The following is a 24,732-nucleotide window of genomic DNA, read 5'->3' on the forward strand; positions in this document are numbered from 1 at the left end:
CTTAATCCTGCTCCTGACAGTCAAATGATTGCTGTGCTACAGAGACAGGGCTGTTGCTTAGCCTCTGAAAATCTCCGTGCATCAACAGCTTAAAACAATAGTAATCGTTAGCATTAACATTTCTCTGACCCAAATCGCAGGCTGATGGATCTGTCCTCTGTTATTTATAGCATTCCTTTATTTACACCTTTTCATCACTACGGAGTTTGCTGCCTGAAGTTTTACTGCCCTTATAAATTTCCCCTCCCTGCACTACCTTAACAGTTTTGAACTAATACAGATAAGCGAAAGCAAGCTGATGAATGCAGGGGGTAAAAGACATATTTTACTGCCTCAGTGGCTGGGCCAGAAGGATGTGCCATTTTAACAGCCCACACTCCGCCGCGCTGCTTTAGAAAGCCTGGCCCACCAAAAAGCCATGCAGCAAACAATACAGTGAACTTCTCCTGCCACCAATAAAGCTGTCTTATGAAGGAGATTAATGCTTTTCTGAAAGGGTTGATAACTACTGAATTACCAATCTATCCCAGCACTAAAATCAATCACCAGTGTTAAAGGGACCAGGGATATATTCAGGTCCCTCTTTGCTCTCATCTGCAATTTCTACAAAGACTCTGTCTTTCCATGGCCTGCTGTTCTTGCTCATAGCATTTGCAAATTCTGCTCAGGGAGTGAAAGCTTAAAGGATGTGTAACAAGACCAGGCTTTTCAGGCAGCATTCACCAAATTTAACAGAAAAGATGTAATCCTCAGCCTAGAAAAGTCAGTGGCAAAGCTCGCACTGAAGTCAGTATTGTAGGAACAAATCACACAGAAATTAAAAGGCACACAAGATGCATTCACTGCAATCCTAGGTCTTCCTTCCATAATGCCCTTCCCAGACTTTTCAGTTAATCCATTTGATAGGTGAGAGCAGACCCAACCAATTCCCCAAGACATAAAAGGCTAAAAGGCAGCTTCAACTTCACCAGCAACTGGGAATCACCACTATGGAGAATGACTCTTTGCAATTCTTTGATAGCTGCACAGCTCTGCAGCAAGTAATGCAATTCTGCTGTTTATAAAGGTTTTGAATTACCACTGACGGAAAAAAATAAAAAAAAAAATGCACATCCTCACCAAAAGGCAGCCACTTCTGGGACACAGTACAGCAGCTACATCACCATCTGATAGGCTGAAAACTTGAAGACAACTTTTTTATCAGAAGAAGATCTCATTAGAATTAATTTCTAATTGATTTCAAAATTCAATTGCCTTCTAATTAGAATTGACTAGTGCTGTTAAGAAAAATAGAGTTATCTGAGTAAAATTTTGGCAAGAACATCAGGATGGGCATTCCCAAGTTTGAAACATAGTCATTGCAGTTCACAAGAATTAACTGGACTTCTTAAATTAGAATTAAATCTATGGTTTAGAGAATAAATGCCTGCTCTGTTATAAACGTTTGCCCAGGTCAATTTTCAGCACAAAAGTTTCCTCATAAATCAAAGCTACAGGCCCTGAACTAGAACAAAATGACCTCCCCTCAAGCCCTTTCCTCCTCATACCCCATAAAAACTTTTGGCACTTTACCCTTTGCCAACAAATGCAGGCTTCCCAGATGCATTTCTCAGAGCCTTGTGCCTTTCACAAATATGTTCTTGTATTGTTACAGAGGGATTTGAGCTGCAATTGGAGACCAGGTCACAATCCAGGCTTTCTGAAACTTCAAAAGGTTTTAGGCTTGCATTTGTGAATAGAAGGGAGAGCAGCAAAGCTTGGATTTACACTTTGCTACATGACAATGAACACGGGGAGGCCTCACACCCGCCGGCCTCCCATTATCACACCCAGCTGCGCCACTCAGCATTTTAAAATGAAATTAAAACAATAATAATTAAAAATAAATAAATGAATGGAGGGTCTGTCTACCAGAGTCCTTGAAGTCATAAGCTAAAATATTAACTGCCTGGTAGGAAAGAGGGAAATGTCACTAGAGCATCACATTCAGAGCTGAGAAGGGGACAGTGCATGTAGGACAATGTGGCAGTGGCATCTCTTGGGTGCAAAGGAGACCAGGAAAAGGTAACATGCAGGGCACTCAGAGGGGAAGTCACAAAAGCAGGGTTGAAGCCCTCTCTTCTCTCAATAGTATTGCCAGTGAATGGCCACCTAAACAGATCTCATCCTAAATAATCCTTTAGCAGAGACAAGCAAGCATTTATGTCTTCATTTTGTCCAGGAGCACTAACACTTTTGAAATAGAAAGCCAAAAAGAAACAACCACAAAAGCCACCATGGGCAAACAGATGCTCTGCAGGGACAGTTCGATCCCTGCTCCTGCAATAGCCAGAGCAGCAACCAACCTGGTAAAATGCTGCAATAGCACAATTTGGGCAGCCCCAATGATTCTCTTCCCAGCCAGGGTCAGATCTCGCAGCCCCTCTGGAAAGTTAGGGACACAGCAAATATTTCCTAGCTTACAATAACACGCAATCTGTCTCTGAAGTAGGGGGATGAAAAAGCACTGAATTGTTTAAATAATATTGGTGAATCCAGATTTCAGTTAGAGGGAATTCATGTTAGACCAATTAAATAGTATGTGAATTCCCTCTAATTATATGTTCCTGCAGCCTGCCCTGTAATTATACTTAATGGGTCATAATCAAATCAGCATGTTACCTGAGAAATAATTGGATTTGTGTGCAATTTTTTAATGATCCTGAAAGGTACCCTGGAGAATGAAATCCTCTGTGTGCTCAGGGCCTGATCCTAGGCTTTGGTGTGCTTTGGACATAGATCTCAGGCTGCCTCAGCCCTGATAAATTAAATGTGCCAATTCTCTGGCACTGAGGCCAACTGGCATGGAAGAGCCTGCAGCCATTCTCACGAACTTTGTTAACCTCTAAAACAGGGTGGCCACATCCAAACTTTCTATTGGAAACCATTCCTGGCCAGCACTAAATCCCAGACTGGGCCTGGGAGTTGCTTGGGTTGGCCTGCTTGGCCTGTCCCTCAACAGAGGTGTAATAACATGAGTGATGGAAATCCTGTGCCCACAGCAGCTCTCTGGCACTCTTTGAGGATCTGTCGACAACAGCAAAGAACAGCTTCAGGTTTCACTGCCGGCAGTGACATCTGCCAGCCTTGTCCTGCAGGGACTCCTTGGGAGGGCTCTGTTGGGCCTGTAGGTACCAGGATGATTTACAAAGGTGCCTCCAAGTTTAGAAGCACAAGTCATAGCTGTGCTCTACTGAGACCTGTACTGTACTTACGAGCATCTTCCCAAAATGCTGGTGCATATTCAAAACTAAGGCCCACATGCATTGGGAAAAGAAACAAAAAGCTAGGCCCCTATATACTTTGTTGAACCTTGGCCCTCAAGCCACGTAGAAGCAATAAATAAGTCTCCCTTACCCCAAGCTGACGGGATTTTATTGATCATTTCTGATCTCATTAACAATTCTGTACCTTAGAGTTAAAAGTATACATACACAGAGTGTATTTATTTACAAGCAGAGAGAATACACAGGACTGCCAAACTTCTGCCATTTAAAAGCAGTCCCAGGTACATATCTGAAACCTGTACATGCAGATGAGTGCTCCCTTGACCCCAGATCCAGCCATTGGATCACAGGGGACCAGAATTAGATCAACACTTCCCAAAAACACACAAGCTATTGAATTTCTTACTGCTTCTGGTTAAGCAAGCACCGCTTAAAGTTTCCACCACTTGGAAGCAGTCTTCACCATTTGGAAAATGTAGGGCTTTCAGTTTCAGCATGATATACTGTTCATCTCCTTGAAATTCTGCCCATGAGGAACCAAAATAGCACCTTGCCTTGTGAATGAACCCCATACAGCCAGTGAGCACTGAAACCATTAAATTTCAAATGCAATGTAATGTCAGAGAGGCATAACTGCAGTGACAGTGGCTGGAGGGGATAACTGCATCATCTAGTTATTCTTCAGCAAAAGTACAAGTAAAGGCCACTAACTTCAATTTTGCTTTCTTTCAAGAAAGACCTTCTTTTTAGGTAACTGAATCTATTTAGGGGCCTTTCGAGGCTCCAGCATGAATCTGAAACTGGGAGGGCTTGGGCATCCTTTATTTATATTAAAGATGTTCTGTCCAAACTCTGAAGGCCTCTTCCCAAAGTGCCTTTCATACCTGTATACAGGAAAACTCCCATTCCTTCTACCTAGGTGGGCACTTAGCCATGGTTCAGTAGCACCACATCAGGCTCCCTCAATAGGCAAAGAAAACAGACAAATATATTTAGAGGACAATTCAGACCTTAAGTGGCTTCTTATTAGAGCACTTCAGTCATGTATACTGTTAAGAATGACAAAGCCAGGAACAGAGGCATAGTCCAAAAAATTGCACACATCTTTTGATAAAATAACGGATCAAAGCATGTGGCAGGCAGTGAGCTCCTGAAAATGACCCTCAGGTAGTCTTCAGTTACAGTTATGGGTGCTCAGACTTTCTGGAGCAACGCTTCATGGGACCACAGCTTTGGGGATCAATTCTTAAGCATGAAGACCTTCCACTGAATTCATTAATAACTCATAAACAATACTCAAGTACTCAATGCTCAAAAGAGACAACCAAAATTTCTCAGAGTCCTGTGTTTTGCATTCTGTGGATCCATCCTCACCAGTCTTTTCATTAGCATTCTCCTAACAGAAGGGTGAAAAGACATGATTATCAGACTCAAACAAGCATTAGGCTCTTTTTCTGAGACTTAAAGCATTGAATCATCAAGGAAAGGTTGAATGTGTCCTGGTATCTCTGTGCAAGGCTAATCCTCACATATTTCAAACCTTGTTATTAATCCACTGGGTTCTGATTAAAAGAAGTTTGCTCAGTGAATAACAGTTTCTGTCAGGTTACCCTGTTTTACCCTACCCTGGAGCTGTCTGAAAAAAAAAAATGTCTTGGGGAAATGTTTTCAAGCAACTTCCCCTGCTCTCTTTCAGGAAAATCACTTACCCAGCACACACACAAACTCTTTCTTTTCTAGCATAGCTGTAATTAGCAAAGAATGCCAAGCCATAAATATTTATGCACAGATGGGATCCTGAAGTGCCTTCAGAAGTTCAGCATGGGCCTCAATAGTCAGATTTCTCAAGTGAGCTTTGATATAAAACCTCCAAGTTTATGAGGACTTGTCAGAACACCCTGCTAATCGCTCCTGCTTCACAGAGATGTGCTTCTCAACGAACGAGGGATGTTCCAATCACTCACGAAAACCCCACAGTAAGTGCAGGTGCTTCATTACCTACTTTTCATTTGAATTCCTCACAGATCCTGCCAGATCCCTTCATTTCATTAGCACAGGTCTCTACGTGCTGGGGCAAAAAGTCTTCTCTGCAGCTCAGTTTTTGGATGTTTTTGCTGTTGTTTCAAACCCTTTCAGAAATCAGGTATGTTTTTCTTCCCTGTGCAAACTCTTTTATTTTATATATATTTTTCCCCCTAGAATTTTGCCGATGAGATGCTGGAACCATGTTATTTATGTCGTCAAAAGGGCTTGGTCTGAAATGTCTGGATTAATAATATTGTCAGGGTCTATTCTCTGTATGAAATCAGTTGCCACTCTTTGGCCACCAATAGACCTGATCTGTCTCCAAACTACTGTGCGTGCTTCCAAATTGCTCAAGGAATCATGTTGAATCCCCCAGCAGAGCCAGGAATTGGCTAAGAGACTGTTGGTTGTCCCGATTCAAAACCACACTCCTCTGCAGCATGCACAATTGTACTCCCAGTACCTAGGCACTGACCCCATTTAATTTAAACACAGCTAATGAGATCCCACAAAATACAGTTTAATGTCACCCAGCCTGATCTGGAAGCAATTAAAAGCTGGATTGTGGCATGGTGTGGGCAGGTGAGTTTCTCATTGCTCAACTCTCTTAACTGTCTGCTTCAGGCACCTGAATCCAAAATTTTCACCTACCCAGGCTGTCACTACACTGCCGTGGGCAGGCAGAGAGGGGACAAGTCCCAGTGGGACAGGAGGGGCATCCCAGATTGCAGAATGGTTTGGGTTGGAGGGGACCTTAAAGCCCATCCAGTTCCAGCCCCCTGCCATGGGCAGGGACACCTCCCACCAGCCCATCCAGCCTGGCCTTGGGCACTGCCAGGGATGGGGCACCCACAGCTCCTCGGGGCAGCCTGCTCCTATGCCTGGAACTGGATAGGAGCTGAAGCAACCCCCTCACTGCGAACAGTGTTGCAGGGCAGCATGAGGTAAGGCTTGGCAAAGGCTTCCTCTGGTACCTGCAAAAACAATCTGCTCCGCGGGCTGCCAGCAGGATGGGAAGAGATGAAGCAGCAGCATAAGAGCAGTGCAGCAAGTGAGGGGGAGAGGGGAAATGCGCTGCACCCAGGGGCTATGTTACACTGAAAATAAAGGTGGAAGGGACTAAAAAGTCCCAGAAGGTCTCGCTGGCAAGAATCAAGCACAAAATTGTTTTGGTCTCACCAGAGCAAACAGATTTGATGGAGAGATACTCACTTGGCCTGCACTTGTACCACACGAGGAGGTATTTGCCGGTTCCAGGGCACGGATCTGCGCCAAACAGCCGGCTATTGACAAGGAACTGGCAGCTCCGTCTGTCCTGGCACTCGTCCAGCATCTTCTGCAGCAGGGGATGCACACAGACGCGCACAAGAGACAGAAAAACGAAAGCACTTCAGTATCTCCCAAAAGGATCATCAAATGCAGACAAGCCAGAGAAGGGCATGGCAATCCCTGCCTCCTTAACTGGCTCCAGCAATAATTATATTACCCAGCTTAACGTGATGGGTACTGAAGGAACCATGCGATAAGAGAGAGGAGTAAAGCTTGCACTGTTTTAATGAGTGTCATTTCTTTTCCTCTCATGCATGCAAAAGGAGGGCTTTGCATTGGGCCGGTCACAGAGATTTTGAAACATTTGCATGCAATTTAATTGTAGTATAAGGCAGTACCAGCAGCATGTCCCAGGAAAAGCCTTGACAATTAAAAACAGAGGCCCAAGCTCTGCCCACGCTGTTCTGCTTTAGATTCCTCTAGAGAATCACAGTTTCAACCACAGGTTTCAAAGGAGCTCTCTTCTTGGTTATATGGAAGTTTTGGCAATAGCTAGTATTCCAGTAATTAGTCGTTGTGGTGGGAATGCTGTTACATAGCCAACTTATTCAGTTTTTAATAAGGCTTGCCCCTCTTCCCCATGCCTTTTGCTTTCCTTTTAGCTCAACTCAGCAAGGGTCTGTGGGTCGGAGGTCCTCCCACCACCCGTATTTTGGGCCCTGGTCCCGTTTTTTCACACTGCTTTTCCTCTGGCTCTTGCTTCCCACTTGCCCATTCATAACACTCATAAAAACTCTGTCTCAGAATCCACAGGGGCAAGACATTCTGTCTCCTGCTAGAAAATAGCTTCATTAAGAAAGATTAATGATTTTTTTTAACCCTATGATCCTCTAGAGCAGAAGTGTGGGGAGGGAATATTGTTAAGTGGGGCAGTAATTAAGTTTTAAATTCAGCTGGATGACTTAGGTATACTCCTGTAGAGCCCCTACAGCGCTAAAATTACCATAATGTTTGCCTGACACACATGAACCTGTCAGAGCATTTTGAGACTGCAGAGCGAGGTAATCCAGCAGCCTCACTAAGTCCCTGCAATACAGAGCAGTGAATTCCAGTCCCAAAACAATTAATTTTTCACTTGCAAGGAGTTGCTGGAAAATCCTCTCTCAGAAACTCCCTCAGATGCCTCCCTATTTCCCTTTCTGGTACCTACCTCAATATTTGGACTTTCCCACAATCTCATCCCTGTGCCATTTACATAAAGGCCACCGCATGCCACCCTAATTTCTATCTGCCTCAGTGACTATCTATTTTTGAGTTCTCCCTGAACATAATATATATTATCTTTAGCATTGTAACTCTGAATGTCACCCTCTGAACAACATCTGCTCCAGCTTCAAGTGCAATTTGGAATTGCCCCATTCCACGGTTCCTTGCAACTTCCTAAAGCTTTCACCTTCGGGACTGACACATGCAAGATTTTGTGCCTGCCTCAAGTCTGACCTTTATTTTAAAGTTGAAACCAAGATGATTCAGGCCTTTCCTAGACAGCAGAGAACATGTACTGTTGTTTTCCACTCACAAATTTAATAAAATGCAAGCATCTCATTCCAAAATACAGGGCTTACAATGGAAAGGCCAAAAGGTGATCAGTGTGGGAGGTGCCTGGGAGCATTAGCCGTAGCTTGACCACCATGTTAGAATGCATAAAAACAGCATATTCTTTCCTGTAGGCTCATAGGGTTGACTGTTCACTCAGCATATGGAATTTAATTTAATACAAAAGCCAATGAGTTGAAAAAGAATTCAAGTAAGACCTCTATGCAGACACCTCTTTTGATGTCACAAGGCAAGGAACAATTGGAGCAACTCTTGAGTGCTTTATATATGGCGAGAAATCTTCTCCAAATCACTGGGGACCCGGAAGGATTTGCTCATACCACACAGCCATGACTGCATTTACACCTAGACAGTGCTATGAATATGTAGCAAAAGGAAGGAAGGAACGCCCTGAAAGTTTTCTTTCCCACAGGGAAGCTTTCCTCTCCTCAAAGGCAGCAGACTCAGGTTTTTGGTCAGCAAACCTCTTCATACTGCATGGCTGGGATTTTCAAAAGACTTCAACATTACGTAGTAGGTGTCACTAAAACCAGTGGGAATACCACCCTGGATTTCAGCAGAGACTGAGACCAACAAGAAGCCTCTTTGCAAATTTCGTCTCCAATGCCTAAGCAGCATTTGTTCCTCTTTAATCAGAAAGAAAGAGAGAAAGAGAGAGAAAGAGAGAAAGTGAGAGAAAGAGAAAGAAAGAGAGAAGAAGGAAGGAAGGAAGGAAGGAAGGAAGGAAGGAAGGAAGGAAGGAAGGAAGGAAGGAAGGAAGGAAGGAAGGAAGGAAGGAGAAGAAATCAAAAACCAAGTTACACCAGGCTTACTGTTAACTTAAAAACTGGTGTATACAATTTTCACCTATCCTGGCATACACAGAAAACTTCTTCCCCATTGCTTTCGTCAGTCTGTGCTGCATAGCACCATCTTCTTAAACACCATGCAACACAGCGACCCTGAAGAACATGTGTGACAAGGTGAGACTCACACTAGCTTGCAAACCAAGGCTTTTAGCTTTCTGGTCCTACTCGCAGAATCACACTTCCAGGCAAGATCAGAGCTTTAGCAGATACCAGATGTCATTTCTGAAGTATTTGCAGCTGATCAGCCAGGTTGACACCAGGAAGGCTGTGGGTTTTCTTGGTAGTGAATGTCCTGAGCTCACATGGGTGTGATGAACGGCTGTAAAAATGTAGGCAATTTATTCTTTTCTCACTGTCAGTTGTAAAAATGGGAAGACACAACCACAAAAACAAACCAATAAAAAGAGGCCCATGAGCAAACTGATCTTGCATAGAAGAAGTTATAGACACACAAAATTGTCCCTAACTGGTATATACAATCATCTGTTTGTGTCAATGTCATCTGGTAGACCCCCGAGTAACATAAAATAAACTCACGTTGGATATTATGTTATAAAAATCACTCCAACGGGAGAAGGTGGAGGAGGAATTCCTGTCTGGCATGAGAGAGGAGGGAAGACACATTAATTGCATTGTGCCATTTTATAATTATATTTCAGTGGTAAATCAAGCCCAAGGGCTGACAGCCAGTGCTCAGGAGGGAAGCTGTGGCTGTTTAAGCCCATTCCATCCTATGGCTCGTGACTGAGCTAAGAATCTGCAAGATTTAGAGGAGATAAGAGAGAAAGAAATGTGAATTCAAGTAAAACAAACACTAATCTAACCCCTGTGATTTATGCCCTGGATTAATCTCACTGCAGTGACCCGGGTCTTAAAGCAAGGGCAGCCTCAAGCTCAAAACCACATCTTCCTAGTGGGCATTGCAGATGAAACACATTTCTCATGCTCATACTGTTGTGCTCGTTAGCTAAGTAATTTCTTGTGCTTATTAGATAACAAACTTTTAAATCTGGGACTGGATGGGAACTCTGCAACAAGGTTGTCCTCAGCTATTCCCAAGGGTGCACTCATTTTTATTCTGTCTCTTCAAATCACTCAAGAAGTGCTTCCCCTACGCACTTAAAATAAACCACAACTGAGCTTAACACCCAAGGCAATTAAGCTTATCTCAGTTCTTACTGCCTTGTAGTAGTTCATAGATTTAACACGCAGAGGGTGAAACTTTGGACCCATAGCAGCCAATAGTGAAACTCAATGGGAGCTGGGATTTTGCCAGAGGGCTGTTCTCTGTACAGCCTCCATCGTCAAAGGAACATAAGGATGACTTCAGGGCATGTCAGTCAGGCATGAAATTACACAGAGGAACCCTACTAAATGATTGCCCAAATTGTATGTTGCTGAGCAGAGTAATTCAGGGAGCAAGCTGCATGAGTGGATTGACGGTGTGCAGTCAAATGAAGATGGGCAGAGATCTGTATGAAGAATTCTACACAAGAAGATACCAGTAATTAAATATATATATGTATATATATCATTAAGCATTTTTAGGTCACATTCAGTCCAGGTATTACTGTTACGGTGGAGTTATACCAACACTTATATTGGTGCACCTCTGTGAGTTTTGCAATAAGAAGAAATAAATACAACAAACAAGGTAGCGTTAGTTCTCCCTACAAAGCCACACAGCACGATGCATTTGTGATTGCTTTATATCTCATTTTATTTGAATTTTGATACGGTTCTATATAACCCCATGTATTGATATTACCTTAAAACATACTACAAACTTAGCACTTTTAAGTTGCAAACTTATTTACAGGTTCTTCTTCTAATTATCTGCAGATTGCACATTCATCTCTATTCACGTGTGTGAATTATTAAAGTCCATAGAGCAAGAAGATTTTTTGAAGGATCAGGAACAAGGAAGGAACGAGTACACGAGGAAGTGAAATCCGTGTCGATGATATACAGGTTACATGCCTATGGCTTTATGAAGCAATTTCCCAGCCTGCTCCACTGGAAAGTAATTCAGTTTTGCCCAAATTACCACATTCAATCTGTGCATCAAATGAAGAGAACAAAGGCCCTGAACCTTGACCACTGACCTATGGGTGGTTTTAGTGTTCTGCTAGCTATCTCTTATTACTCTTACATGGGAGCTTACACGGGAGTCAGCAGAAGGGAGCTATGCCCACAAGTTTGGTGACTTACTCCAACACACCAGACTGTGAAATACAGCTGAAAATTGGACACAAATTCCTTTCCACCAGCTCAGCTGTGGCAATAGTAAACGCCAACAAGGGCAGTAGGACAGGGAGCAGTGGGGTTGAGATGGTAAAAGGCAACCTCAAGATTCACCAGATTTCCTCTGGTGAAGCCTTGAAAGAGCCCAGAGACAGCAATTCACAAGGAGTAGGACTATGCTCAGCAGATGAAGGACCTGATAAAAACTGCATTATAAATATTGCCTAATTAACCATTACCTACATTTCCTAACAGTGGGAAAGTTAATCTGTATGTGGGGTCAACTTCAAAGGGAGAGGAGGTCTAAGCTAAAGAAATACAAAAGGATGCATAACCAAAAATCATGGGATTAAAGAAAGTGAAAGCTTAAAACAGAGTGGAGAAAAATCATTGAGAGCAAATCATTACACTGTCAAGCAGGGTCTTAGTAGCAATGATGGAAGCTCCATGACTTGGAAAGTTTAAATTTAGAGTAAACAAAGCATTAGGAGGCTTACACCCCATGGAGCAGTCCTGCTTCATCAGGGAGACAGCCTGCATCGGCCACCTCTGCCTCCAGTGTCCCTCCTTCTGCGGCACATAATCATGCTGCTCTGACGAGCTATTTCAGTCAAGCCAAAGATTTCAAAGATATAGCAATTTAGAGATTATCTATGACCTCTGCATCAAGCTTGTCTTCTATTTGCAAATAATTAGCTGGGGGGGATGCTTGCCAGACAGTTGTATTTCAGCCAGTGTAAGCTTCATGAATGAAGCTTCACTCATTCTGTGATTTTTAAGAGCAACTTTGGCACTGCATTAACTTCTTCTGGACCCTTAACTCACTGCTCATGAGCCTCTGTGAAACAATCAGCATAGTCTGATGAAGAGTTGCCCAAACTGCTCTTTAATTCTGGTATTTCTGAAACTGAAAGTTTCCTTTTTCAGATTGTCTGTAAGTCGTGGAGATCTTCTAATGTGCAATATAAGTAGCAACCCTGGGTTTTCCTCCCAGCGGTACTGATGACCATGTGGTCTGGTGTAAATTATTTTTCTATTATGTTACATTTCCCCCTCTTTCCCTTTGACCAGCATCATTTTATAGATTCAGAGACATGGGGAAGGGCCCTTTCTCTGAGTCTCCGTAGTGCCGTTACAGCAGGACCCTAATTCCTGTTAAGGACTCTTAGGGCTGTTACATCCATGGGACTGTACCATGTCCTGGGACAGGGCATGACCAGTAGCCACCATCCTTAACTTTCCAAAAAAGCCAGAGCAGTTGAATCATTTTCCTCTGCTTTGTATTTCACTTTGCCACACTGTTAAGCCAGAATGTTGGGGGAAAACAAAACCCTCTTCAGTAACATACACACCTTCCAGCTCCATCACTTCATGACCAATAACTGGCCCATGCTTTGAAAGTCATGCAGCTACTGAGAAGTTTATCTCATCTTTTCATCACCAAAGAGGTCAGCTCCCCTTTGATTTCTATAACAGAAACCTCCCTATCCTTTGAAAAAGAAGGGGGAAAGGCGGGCTCGGGGAGTCTCGTGATTAGCATGCAAGGAATCTGCCCCCTTTTGTAGGGCTGCCTCACAGGCTGCTAGAGTGACAGTGGGAGATGGTGGCAGCAAAGGTGTCGTGTGTCTCACTTAAAGCACAAAAGGAAATACCATATCAGCAGCACTAGTGATTCTTGTCACCAGCAGCTGGTTGTCCTGGAGAGTGTTGAAAGAGACCCAGGCCACAGGCTGTGCCTAAGCTCCCTCCCCAACCTGCTTAATTTTTCTAACAAGATGCAGGGCTCGGCTCCAGAGCACCTTCTAAGCACAGCCCTCTTGGAGACACAAGTTGCATGGTAAAATGTTGCCCTCTGAAAGGGCAGTTTCCTGCTGATTCCAGGACATGTATCTGTGAAGGCAGAAGCTAACTTTCAATGTCTCTGATAAATATCTGAGAGCTGAAACACAACAGAAAAGTGTATCTCCAGGGCTTTTTATTTTCCTTCTCAATAAGCTTTGCTCCAGGGCTTTCTATTTTCCTTCTACATAAGCTTTGGTTGTACTTTTATGATAATTTACCAAAATGAAAATTTTGCAGATAATCTGCTGCAAAGTGTAATCTAGTTTTCTGGTAATAAGCAATAATTTTAAGCCAATCATTAAACATTCTCCCTGAGTTGTGTATTGCTGAAATCCAGGATATATGGATCCAGGAATGAGAAGCTGTGGAAAGCTTTATAAACAAGGCACTCCCAACCTCCTCCTCTTCAGGTGAGCAGCTTCAAATATACCTTCAAACATACCTGTGCCCTGTGTACGTTTGCTGGCACAAGTTGTGTTTAGGTATCTCACCAAACAGATTCACTTATCAGTAGGCACTTCTCAGCAGACAATGCAGAATGCAGAGCAGTAACACTCCTGTTTCTTCTCTGTGCCAACATTTATGTGTTTTTCTGAATAAACATAACTGCCACTGTATCTGTTTATTAGCTTCCAGATTTACACAAAAGGCAAGATCTCATAGGATCCCCGTAGAATTAATCTATGGGCCAGTGCCCCCATGGAAGCAAAGTGCAGATATGTGTGGTAGTGTGATAGATGAGAGAACCACAGATCTCCAAATCTCCTTGGAATAAAAGCTCTCTCCAGATGTTCCCCAGCTGTGCAGCAATGTAATGTAGCTCCTTCTCTATACTCTCACACACCAAAAAATCAGACATTGCATGGCTTAAAAATGGGCTTGACCAGCTCTACCTGTGTGACGTGGGATTACAGAGTAGGATAAAACTCCACTGTGAAAGCCCAATGCGCTGATCTGCCAAAAATCTTCAAGTTCTCTGATTAGGATGAATGCTCCGACCAATTGCACCTGCACAATTGCTCAAAAGGGATCAAGGTATGTGCAAGTCACAACTCATTGCAATGACACCAACACAAACAGGACTATGCTAATGCAGCTCTTTTTTCAAATCCAGCAAGGCAGAGCTTCAGACGCTCCTCTTCTGTGACCCCATCCTGCCCTCCTGGCTGGGATTAGGGCACTGCTCTCTTTCACCTCCCAGCCAGGAACATCTTCAGCAGGACTCTACAGGCAAAGTACATAAGAGACAATACCAGCCCAGACTGTAGATAACAGCATTAGAGAACAAAATTAGCTCCTAATATTAAAAGTTATATAGGAGTTTTCTACACTCCCATCTTTAAATTATCTCAAAGATGCTTCGTTAATACAGCAGAAAAATCTCTTTTCTTCCTGCAATATATTTCATGTGACTTGTGCTAATTCTGGGTTCCCCTGTTTAACAGAGTGGAATAGGGTTAGGAGGATGTTTATAAAGTAAATAATGTCTGGCTTTCAACACAACCTTATTTTGTTGTTCTGATCTCTCCATATGTGTGACTTAATCTAAAAGCTAACTGGAGACCAACCACGTAAAAACTGAAATCCCAGTCTGAATGTCCAAATTCTTTGTGCATTTGGAAGTCTCCCACTGAATCCAGCATTATGGTGTTAGAATAACAGAAATGTGCACAGTTTGGGGTCACTGCCTTCCTGTCTTGGATGCACCCTCCCAAGTAGTCTGCATTTCATTTCAAACAAAAACAAGTGCCTAAAGCAAGGGATCCTGGCAGCCAACTACCTAAGGCTGAATTAGCAGTGGTTGTCTCAGAGTAATCAACTCTTTCTTTTCCCTTTTTAACACAGAAACTATGTCTGAACTGGACATTTAGAGGGGAAAGAGCTTCTAAACGGGAATTAACTGTTACTCACAGGTAGTGCTTGCAGGGAATAGTATTCGTAACTGTCCTTTCCAATCCCCCAGGCCAATCTCCAGAGAAGCAATAAATTTATACAGTCATGGGCTTGATTAGACATGGTAATTTTATATACTTAATTTGGAAGTGTTTAGTTTAGCTGGCTTTTTAAATTAGTGCCAATCAGAACACACATACAATGGTCCTCTTTATAGCAGCCATATAAGTGAGTTTAAAAATCACAAGAATACATACAATTTTCTTGTCTACAATTTTCTTGTCTATGTCCAATTTTCCTACATGCATGCATTTCCTACCAGCTAGGTGCAGGCAGCTTGCCATTCAGCTTATGGAGTTTTTGGCTTAACCTTCAGAGAGGCATCACCCCCTCCAGGACTAGGAAAGAAGACGAGATCGAGCTCTGGCATTTGGACTCATCCTACCCTGGCCAGACACTGCATACTGAGGTATCAAAGCCAGATTTGGGAGCACCAAAGAGGCACTGTGAATATTCTCCAAAGAGACTCAGGAGGTTGCCAATGGTCCCCTAACAAACTTGTGGCAGAACAGAGAATGTTCTTCTAGCAGGTATGCATCCCCCCAAAATGGACAAATAGGCATGTCCTGGTCTTAGTCATGTAACAAATTTATTATACAAGAGATCTGCTGCAAGAATGCCTACAGGAAACACAATTCTCACTCTGATAAACGGGGGAGCTGTAATTACAAGCACCTTAAGTGTTCTATGGAAAGCTAATGGGTAACAGCTCTGAGAAAATAAGAAGCTATGTAGGTAAGGATCTCTTTCAAATCCCTCCTGCATATAAAACTACGGCATGAGAAGCCAAAGATTACATCTTCCTTGTTCTCAAGTTCTTCCAGATGCTTTAAGTGGGTCACTCACCCGCAAAGGATGAGTCTATACACACAGGTATCAATCATGCTATCAAATTGAATGTTTCAAGCAAATTTATCGGTAAATAAATAAAAGAAAGAAGGGAAGGTTGGCCTCTGCCAAAGTCTTCAGTCCATGTTCTCCCACCTTAAACAACATGACTGCCTCATCTGTTCTATTAAAAGCTTTCGTTATCATATCTGGGAAAACTTCCCGCTGATAAGGACATCTTCCCATACTACAACTCAGACATTTGATGTGCAGTGGAACTATTAAGAGGGCAGCTGCAAATCAGTCAGCTCAGGGGTTACATTACAGGCAAACTCAAACATTGTGCAATTTCTTGAGGGTTTACCACCGACATTTGGAAGCCAAAGTACTCATATCTACTTTAAAAAATGCTGTAAACTCTTCTAAAAAAGTCCTGGATGCAAGAAAGAAAAGTGATGTGGGAAACACTGGCCTTTAGCCAAATTATAAAAGAAATGATTCACTAGCCCTGTAGGTTCACTAATCTAGTTCTGCCATAAATTTTTATTATGAGTTATTACTGATTCGTAGCCATAAACACACAGGGTGCTTAAGAAAATCTGAGGTCTTTGCCCAAAGATTTTCATAGTCCCAAGTCCTGCACTTGGAAAGAGTTGGGCTTTCTTTTACATCTGGGAGCAGACCCCACTCATCTCAACATCAACCAGTTCATGTTTCTAATTTTAGTTGCTCTTATTGACAGTTGACTAACACTGGCACCTTCCAAATAATCCTTTGAATTGCTGAAGTCACATATGCTCTTGGGAGGATACATATTGCCAACAACCCCTACACAAATGGACAGAGGTGATTAAATACAGATGCTTGGGAGATTACAAGCTTAAGTGATGTGTGATCACTTATGGTGGCCTAAGAGCCAAATGAGTCAGGAGAAGAAGTAACATCAAGGATTCTCCCTGGGTTTCAAGTTACTAAAGTAAAAGCCTTTTGAAACAGAATCATTTCTGAACTGAAGAAAAAAATAAAAAATCTGAATATGTTAAAAAAGCTACCCATTGGGCAGGAGAACTATAAGAAATAAATCTTTAAACACAGTCCAAACATAATTTGGTCTTGCAGTGTACTTGTTTTTCAACCTCATTTCTGAACTGTTATTGACTAGGACTGTAGGAAAATTAAGAAATGCATTAGCAACAAAATCTAATTCAGTTCTGTCTAAACTACAAAGATGAATCACCCACCAAGTTCGGTGAGATGTCATTGTTCCCGTGCTGGGTAGCACTGCTCAATGCAGGGCTATGCAGGACCAACAGAGACAGCTGCTGCCTGGCCTAGGAAAAAAAATCAAAATAAAAATAAAAATGAACAGACCCAGTTTAACATGCAATACCTGAAGGGAAGTGCCAACTGAACAGTCAACGTCTTCCTTAATTAAAGTTGCATAAGAGTGGGGATAGCGAGAGGGACACATCTGATGACTTGGTACAATTCGGCCATAAAAAGAAGACTGGATGCTGATGGTGGTTCTGTGAGGACACCTCAGGGAGATGTATTCTCCATCACAGGCATGGTCAGTGTAATTCTTTAGTACTTGTGATATGTAACCTGCAAAAGAACATGACAGAAAACATCATTAGTAACAGATAGCTTTTATTTAGGTGATTTACAATAATGCAATCGAACAAACACACAACTAAACCCATGAGGGATGTAGGATTTATTACTCAGCTTACACATGGGAAAACAAGATAGACAGTGACACAGAGAGAGAGAAGCTGGATGATTTGGCCTTCAGCCATGTTATATATCCTTAGAGGAAGCAATATTCAGATGCTCCAAACTCTTAGTCTGCTCATACCACTTATATATTGATACAGATATCAAGTTTACAGGAAATGCAGCTAAGCCAGACTCATCATTTAGACCACATCTAGATACTGCATGTGATTTCTGGTCCCCCAGTACAAGACAGACATCAGTAAACTGGAGGGAGTTCAGCCATGGGTCACTGAGATGGTCGGGAGCTGGAGCACTAGCCCTGTAAGAAGAAGCTGGTTCAGCCTCTGAAGAAGGAAAACTAATAGCAGCCTGCCAGTATCTACAGGGAGGTTAGCAAGGAGATGGAGCCAAGCCCTCCACAGGGGCGTATGGTGGAAGAACATCAAGAACAACTCAAAACAAGAATGTTTCAGTCTGGGTATATGGAGCAACTTTTTCACTGTGAGAACAGTCCATCAGTGTAGCAGGTTACCAGAGAGGTTACACAGTCTCCATCCTTAGAGGTTTTCAAGACCTTACTTGATAAAGCTCTGGGCAACCTGGTCTGACCTCTTAGTTGACCCTGCTTTGAATAGGAAGTTAGACAACCAAAGTCCCTTCCAACCTCGATTTTCCAGTAATCCTATAATAACAGGCAAGAAAGTCCCAGACATAGAGCTGCTAAGGGGAAAGTTTGGTGTGAACACTTACAGCTGGTTGTATGAGAGCCTGTGCCATCACAGCACACTAGTCATACCTCTGATCTCCCTTCATAATACACCATTTTGATTTTCTGGTTACATCTTCTACTCTAGGCCTTTGACACAAAAGCTTTGCCTTCTCCCCAGTTCTGCAAAATTATGATAAGTTAGAAGAAAAACCTCATGCAGAACCAAATCTCTTCTGTTTGTTACAGGATGGCATTATCAACAATAATAAAGCCGTTAATGAGAACAAAGCATGGTGACAAAGCCTCATTAAAGTTATGCTGAGCTAAAAGCTGATTGCAGTCAGCTTTCCGTGGCAACTGCCAAACATCTCCTGACTTTGCCACACTCAAGCCTGAGGGGAAATCTCTGTGGTGTTGATATAAAGACATCTGTGCAGGGAACTCTGCATTACGTCCAAGTGCAGTACCAGCCACAGTCCCCTCAACCCTGCAGGCTTTTTCCTCTGTACAGTGAGTTTGGAATTCCCTTCCCACCACTAGCCACCAACACAAGTCTACCAGCAGCAATCACACAATGCCCTGTCTCTGTCTTCCTGTACCTCTTTCTTTAGAGGTAGAGAGTAATGATAAGACCATCTAGAGAAACGAGTAATACTTGGACAGAGTCCTAAAATGGAACCTGACATATATTTTAGGCTTGTTTTCTAAGAAAATGGCAGAAATGTGGTTATCACCTTGGTGGCCCATAATCATACAATAATTTAGGCTGGTACCTCTGCAAGTCATTTTGTCCTACCTTCTGCTCAATGCAGGGCCAATTTATACCAGGTTGCCCAGGGCCTAGTCCAGTGAAGTTCTGAATATTTCCAAGGATGGGGCTTCCACAGCCTCTCTGGGTAACCTGTGCCAATGCTTAACAACAGTCAAGATTAACCAGTCATAATGATTACTTATTGCCTCTGGTTCTGTCATTGTGCATTTCAGACAAAAGTCTGGTTTCATTTCCTCTACAACTCCTTTAGATCTTGGCAAACAGTAATTAGATTCCACTCTATTCTTTACTTCTCCAAGATGAACAGACCAGTTCCCTCAGTCTCTTATTACCTATTACATGCTCCAGTACCCTAGCCTTCTTGGCCGCGAAAGGGACTCTCTCCTGATTGTCAACATCTTTGTTATACCGAGAGGCCAGCTTGGTATGCAATTACCTTTCCTTGCTGCAAGGTGCACTGCTTACTTATGTTCGCCAGCATGTTCTCCAGGACTGTCATGATTATGCAGACAGGGAAGCACAATTCATGTGGTTTGAGAGCATTCATGCTGCTTCCTGAGAATCATTTCAATGCCAGCTTGAGCTATCCTTGTATATGCATCCGAAAGCTATCTTTACTTCACTAAATTAAACACTTCCAGGGCCTTTTCTCTGGCCCTAAGGCCATATCCAGCAAATTCCTCTTATGTTCCAAAATAGTATAACCTCATCCAGATCTCTTACCAGGAACAGTTTTTTATTCATACTAACACTGCCTAGGAGTCGTGTGAGAGAATACTGGTCCAAGGGAATTTTAAGGTGCCTGGAGCAACTATAATAATTGTTCTTAGAGATAATCAACACACAGTAATTTAACTTAGACATTTAAGTTTCGCTTATGAAGGCTAGATTCTCTGATTTCTCTAAATTTTTTGCCTGTAGTTCTCATTTAGCAATTTTGCTGCTGCAGTGCCTTAAGGTGTGTACCAAATAGCTATTTATACAAATCACATATTAATTTAAAAGTCCCTAGGACAGCATTTGCTTATAAGAAGACTGACACAGTCCTAATAATTAGAGTAAGTGACAGGGCAGCATCAGATCAGGGAAAATCACTATTTAATTTAGTGCCATTATATCACTTGATCAAAGAAGTGCTCTGGGGATAAAATGAACTACTGGAGTTCATTTCCTTTCCCAGTCGGTAGAATACGTGTGATGCTAGTCCTGGAGTCAGATCAGCTCTTCTCCCTCAAAAGTGAGGCAACAAGATGGGCATCAGGAAAAGCAAACAAACAACAACAGAATATAACACAAAAACGATAGCCCTCACTTTTTGTGTTACTCCAGTTCATTAGGACTTTTCCCCAAAGCTGATCTCCCTGTTAGGGAAGCAGAGAAATACAGCCAAAGTGCAGGCAAGACAGCACTGGCTCCTCTGAATATTCAACTATTCTGTGAGAAGTGCTATCCTTTCATAGTACCAATCCAGGATCAGGGAAGGTTTCAACCCCTGCAATTAGTGCAGATCAATTGTTGAAACAACTCCTTCCTCTCCTTTTCCATCAGCAATCTCAAAATAACTTGAACTCATTCAAGCTCAAGATATTGAATGGCTTGAATGCTTTGATGGTGATTGAGTAATGATAAACAAAGGACAATGCCTGAAACATCTGGCACTGACCACTATGAGAAGATACTGGATTAGAAATGGACATGATCAGGGATGACACCATGTCCTTCAAAGAGCAAAAGGAACAGGCTGTAGAGTTAATGCTCTGTTTTTTCTCTTTAAATGTGTCCAATTTGCACTATTGGACTATTGGACTATTGGCAGTTCTTCTGAAAATGTTGGCATTTCTTTACCCGTTGATTCATGTTTCAGTAAACCAAAGTCTAAGTTGTTTTCAGCATTGCTGCTGGGTTTTAGGTGACAAGTCTCCAGTGACCAGCATATGGTACCAGGAAGGGAACTACAGGAAGGCTCTTTACTGAGTGAAGTGTATAAACATGTAGCCATGGGCAGGTGTTTGAGGACTTCAGTGGCACTTGTATACCAAAGCAAGAAGCACTTCATAAATACAAAAGGAATAGCTTACAGAGCTCTGACTCTTTCCTGGCAAGCATGCAAAAAAATCTTTTTTGGTGGCTGCAAGAGCATATTTTTGTTTAGTAAAATGATACAGCAGATCACCAATCAGCTATTCACAGACCACAGAATGACAGTAAAGAAACTGAGATGAAAAAGGTATTATTGAATGATGTTATAATTCCCCACCAAGTAAATTTCCCTGCGTTACTATCTGGAATAGAAGCTACAGCCTTCCAAGTGTCCACTCCAGACACAGATACAGCAGGCTTTTATTGCAAACGGCTCCTATCTTCATCCTCAAATTCTGGGATGTGAAATAAGCATTGCTGTACCCAGGACATGAAGGAAAGCAATTACTTGAGGAAAACATTTCAGCTGTATGGCCACGGTAAAATCTATTCTGTTTTTTTCATGGTTCATCTTGGGGTGAAAGTGACATTAATTCTCATGATTTTATCAGGAAATTTTCTGGTGATTCGCTCGTTATCCTGTCTAGGGAGGACAATGTTAGAGTAGGCGGCAATTTGAACTTTCCTTTAAAATATATATTTCATCTTGAAAGCATGCTAAAAATATAGAAGAAAACTAAAGCATTAGGCCAAACAAAACTTTCCAAAATGCTATACATTTTTAAAATCTGGGATAACAAAAAACAGATGTCAAAATCCTTTGGGTTTAGTACTTCTCTTTTTTTAAGGACTGTGACAAGGACATGCAATCTTTGCTGGTAGGCTTTCATATTCCCAAAGTAAACCAATCTGGAGGAGTCATGTGCTAAACTTCTCGATTTAAAAGGCCAATGTCATTACTAAAGCAGAGATTTACACTCTGAGGACAGTGTGTTTTATATCACAAAAATGATAGATCATGTTTTCCTCTGACAAGAAGGAAATGCTTCTTTCAAACACTGCTTGCAATTTGTTTTTTCAAAGACCAAAGTTTGATTTCTATCAGTCATCAGCAATTACACTCCATTACTCACCAAACACAGCCCTTAGTGCTGACTGTAACTCTATCTCACCCAGTAACGTCAGTTCCCAAGAACCATTTTCACCATTTTTTCCCATTCCTTCAGGGAATTGTTGCTCAGTTCTCATCCAGGAGCCACTTCTAACCCTTAATACATGTATGGACTACAGAAGAACAGTTTCATACAGAATATTATAGGTACTGCAAATCTAAACATCATCCTTCACTTACTCTTACAGAGCTACAGTCCTGCGTTTTTGAAACTAAAGCAACTGATGGAGTGGTTCACAAAAGCATAGATAGCTTTCCTGCAAGCCAGATGTATGATAATAGTAGAGCATGCACTTATACATATATCTTAATTAACCATGGTTGTTTAAAAATGGTAAGACCTCTTCTGCTTCTACTAAATATAGTTTTGCTTGACGAGGTCCATAGCAACACATCATCTCACCAGTCATCAAAAGACAAACTTCATCTTTCACTGGGGAATATCTCAGTCTGTGTGTGTTGGAGGAATGGACACAATCACAATAAAACTTATTCTTTGTACACTTTCAATATGATTATAATCTTTTAATAAATAACAAGGAAACGTAAAGGATTTTAATGACAAATGAACTATCACACATAATTCAAGCCAGAGAACGTTGTGCATCAAGCCATATTTAAACTATAATAACGTCTTTTTAGAATACCCAATTTTGAGCATTTATAGTTACAAATATAGAATTGTGTACATATAATTAAGAAAAATCAATGACATGAACAAAGATCTTTATCCTTAGAAGTGATTTCCCATTATCTGAAACAAATCAAGTCAATAAAATTAACTGTGTTCATTGACAAAATATTGCCTTGCTCCTGGTGTACACTGATTCTTTTTTTCTGAGTTTTCTCTCTTTTTTTTTTTATCCATATTGCTTTTTAACTATCTAATGTTATTTTCTTCTAGTTTCCTCAGCTTCCCTGTGGATCTTTTTGTGACTCTGAATATGAAACAGAACTTTCTTCCAGGAGAAGCCTTAATCAGATAGCTTTCTGGAGCTCAGGCTGCCCCTACACCAGGCTTTTTCAGATAGATATGGACTGTAGAATTTCACCTTGTTCTTTATATGCAGAACACCAATACTGCTAACATCTCTCTGAAACAGTGCAAAGCCAGTGGAATAGAATAACACACCACTAGGATAGGCAAACAGGGCTGAAACGTGACCCTTGTCAAGGTTTGAAGCCAGAACGAGTAACTCGATGAGTGCATTTCATACCAGGCATTACTGATAATCCTGTGGTTGCAGCAGTAACAGCAACTCTCTCAAATCACAGAGCAGCCTAGTATGGACAAGTAGGGTTTGTTTTGCTTTGTTAATAATACTGGAGATTAAAACTTGCTATTACAAACCTTCTACAGAGAGATTTGCGTTCATTTCGGCTACTTCCCCCAACCCTTTCACCTTTCAGATACCGCACAGCACAAGAAAAGCTTGAACGTCTTGTAAGCATACTTGGGAAAATATTTTCATTTGAAGTCAACACTTCCTCGCGCACTATCTGATCTTCTGTACGGCAATTGCAGCTCCAAACAGTATCCGGTGTTAACTTAGAAAAACTGCTTTAAAACAAGAGTGAATGTAGAACTGCGGCTAAGTGCCAGTATTTCAAGGCTAAACAAGGTAACATTTTGTAAATGCTGAACAGTATTTCATAGGTCTCCTTGGGTTTGTGTAAGGATGAGAAGGTAGTGAAAATTAGATTGGGGAATGCTAGGGGTGACTGGAATTAAAACATGGTGGCTTTCAACTCCACAGGCTTGAATCTAAAACAGATACTAGTAAATATTATTCCTATTTATTCCCTTAAACTTTCTAACTGAAAACTGCTATAGAATTTAATAAAATACTACACAGCCCATTCACAGGCTCTTGGAAGAACTCCAGAGAATTTAACAAGCAAATTTTGGGGTCTAGAACTTTAAAGAATTGCTCTAAAAATTCAATGCAAAAATCTTATTTGCTATGTGAACTTCATCTTAGATGATTTTCTTTGAATCTCCTGCAAGTCTATGGTTGCTTGAGAACTTACTTTTGTAAACATATTTTTTAAAATGATACGGTTATGAAGGTTTTTTATTATTATTATTTTCTAATCTTTTAAGTTTTGTAAAGGCAAATAAATAGAGTTTAAAATATATTATTTTTTACTCTTATCTTTCTAGAATAATAGGGAAAATTAGGCTGTAAGGGCCTTCTGCAGGTCATCTAGTCCAAAGTGCTCCTCAGAGTAGGGGCTATCTCAAACTGAGATTAAGCTGCTCAGGGCCTTTTTCTGCCGAGCTTTGAAAACTACCAAGAACAGGAACCCTCCAGCCTCTGAAGAAACCATGCCAGTGCCTCACCACTCTTGTGCTGAGAAACTTTTTCATATAATTGCTCAGAATTTACCCTGTTCTAACTCATGTCTGTTGCCTTTCCATTGTACACCTCTGGAAGGAGTCTAGTTTTGTCTTATCTACAGCCATTTTTAGGAAGCAGAAGGAAGGAACTCAGCCTTCTCTTCTCCAGTCTCCCTTCCTATGCCATGGCTCCATTCCAGGCTCCAGC

At 41.7% G+C, this 24,732-nt stretch overlaps 1 protein-coding gene across 1 annotated transcript in view; it reads right to left on the bottom strand.

Moving 5' to 3' along the window:
- The window catches only part of EVA1A (eva-1 homolog A, regulator of programmed cell death), a 200,209-nt gene that overhangs the window by 127,067 nt on the left and 48,410 nt on the right, over nucleotides 1-24,732 (bottom strand). The window contains exons 2-3 of the mRNA XM_035560126.2: nucleotides 17,283-17,497; nucleotides 6,504-6,627 (exon numbers count right to left, since the gene is read on the bottom strand). Coding sequence (XP_035416019.1) covers nucleotides 6,504-6,627; nucleotides 17,283-17,497 — 339 coding nt within the window. The remainder of the gene's footprint in view (nucleotides 1-6,503; nucleotides 6,628-17,282; nucleotides 17,498-24,732) is intronic.

Source organism: Cygnus atratus, chromosome 3 (assembly GCF_013377495.2).
Source record: "Cygnus atratus isolate AKBS03 ecotype Queensland, Australia chromosome 3, CAtr_DNAZoo_HiC_assembly, whole genome shotgun sequence".
NCBI classification, from domain to species: domain Eukaryota; kingdom Metazoa; phylum Chordata; class Aves; order Anseriformes; family Anatidae; genus Cygnus; species Cygnus atratus.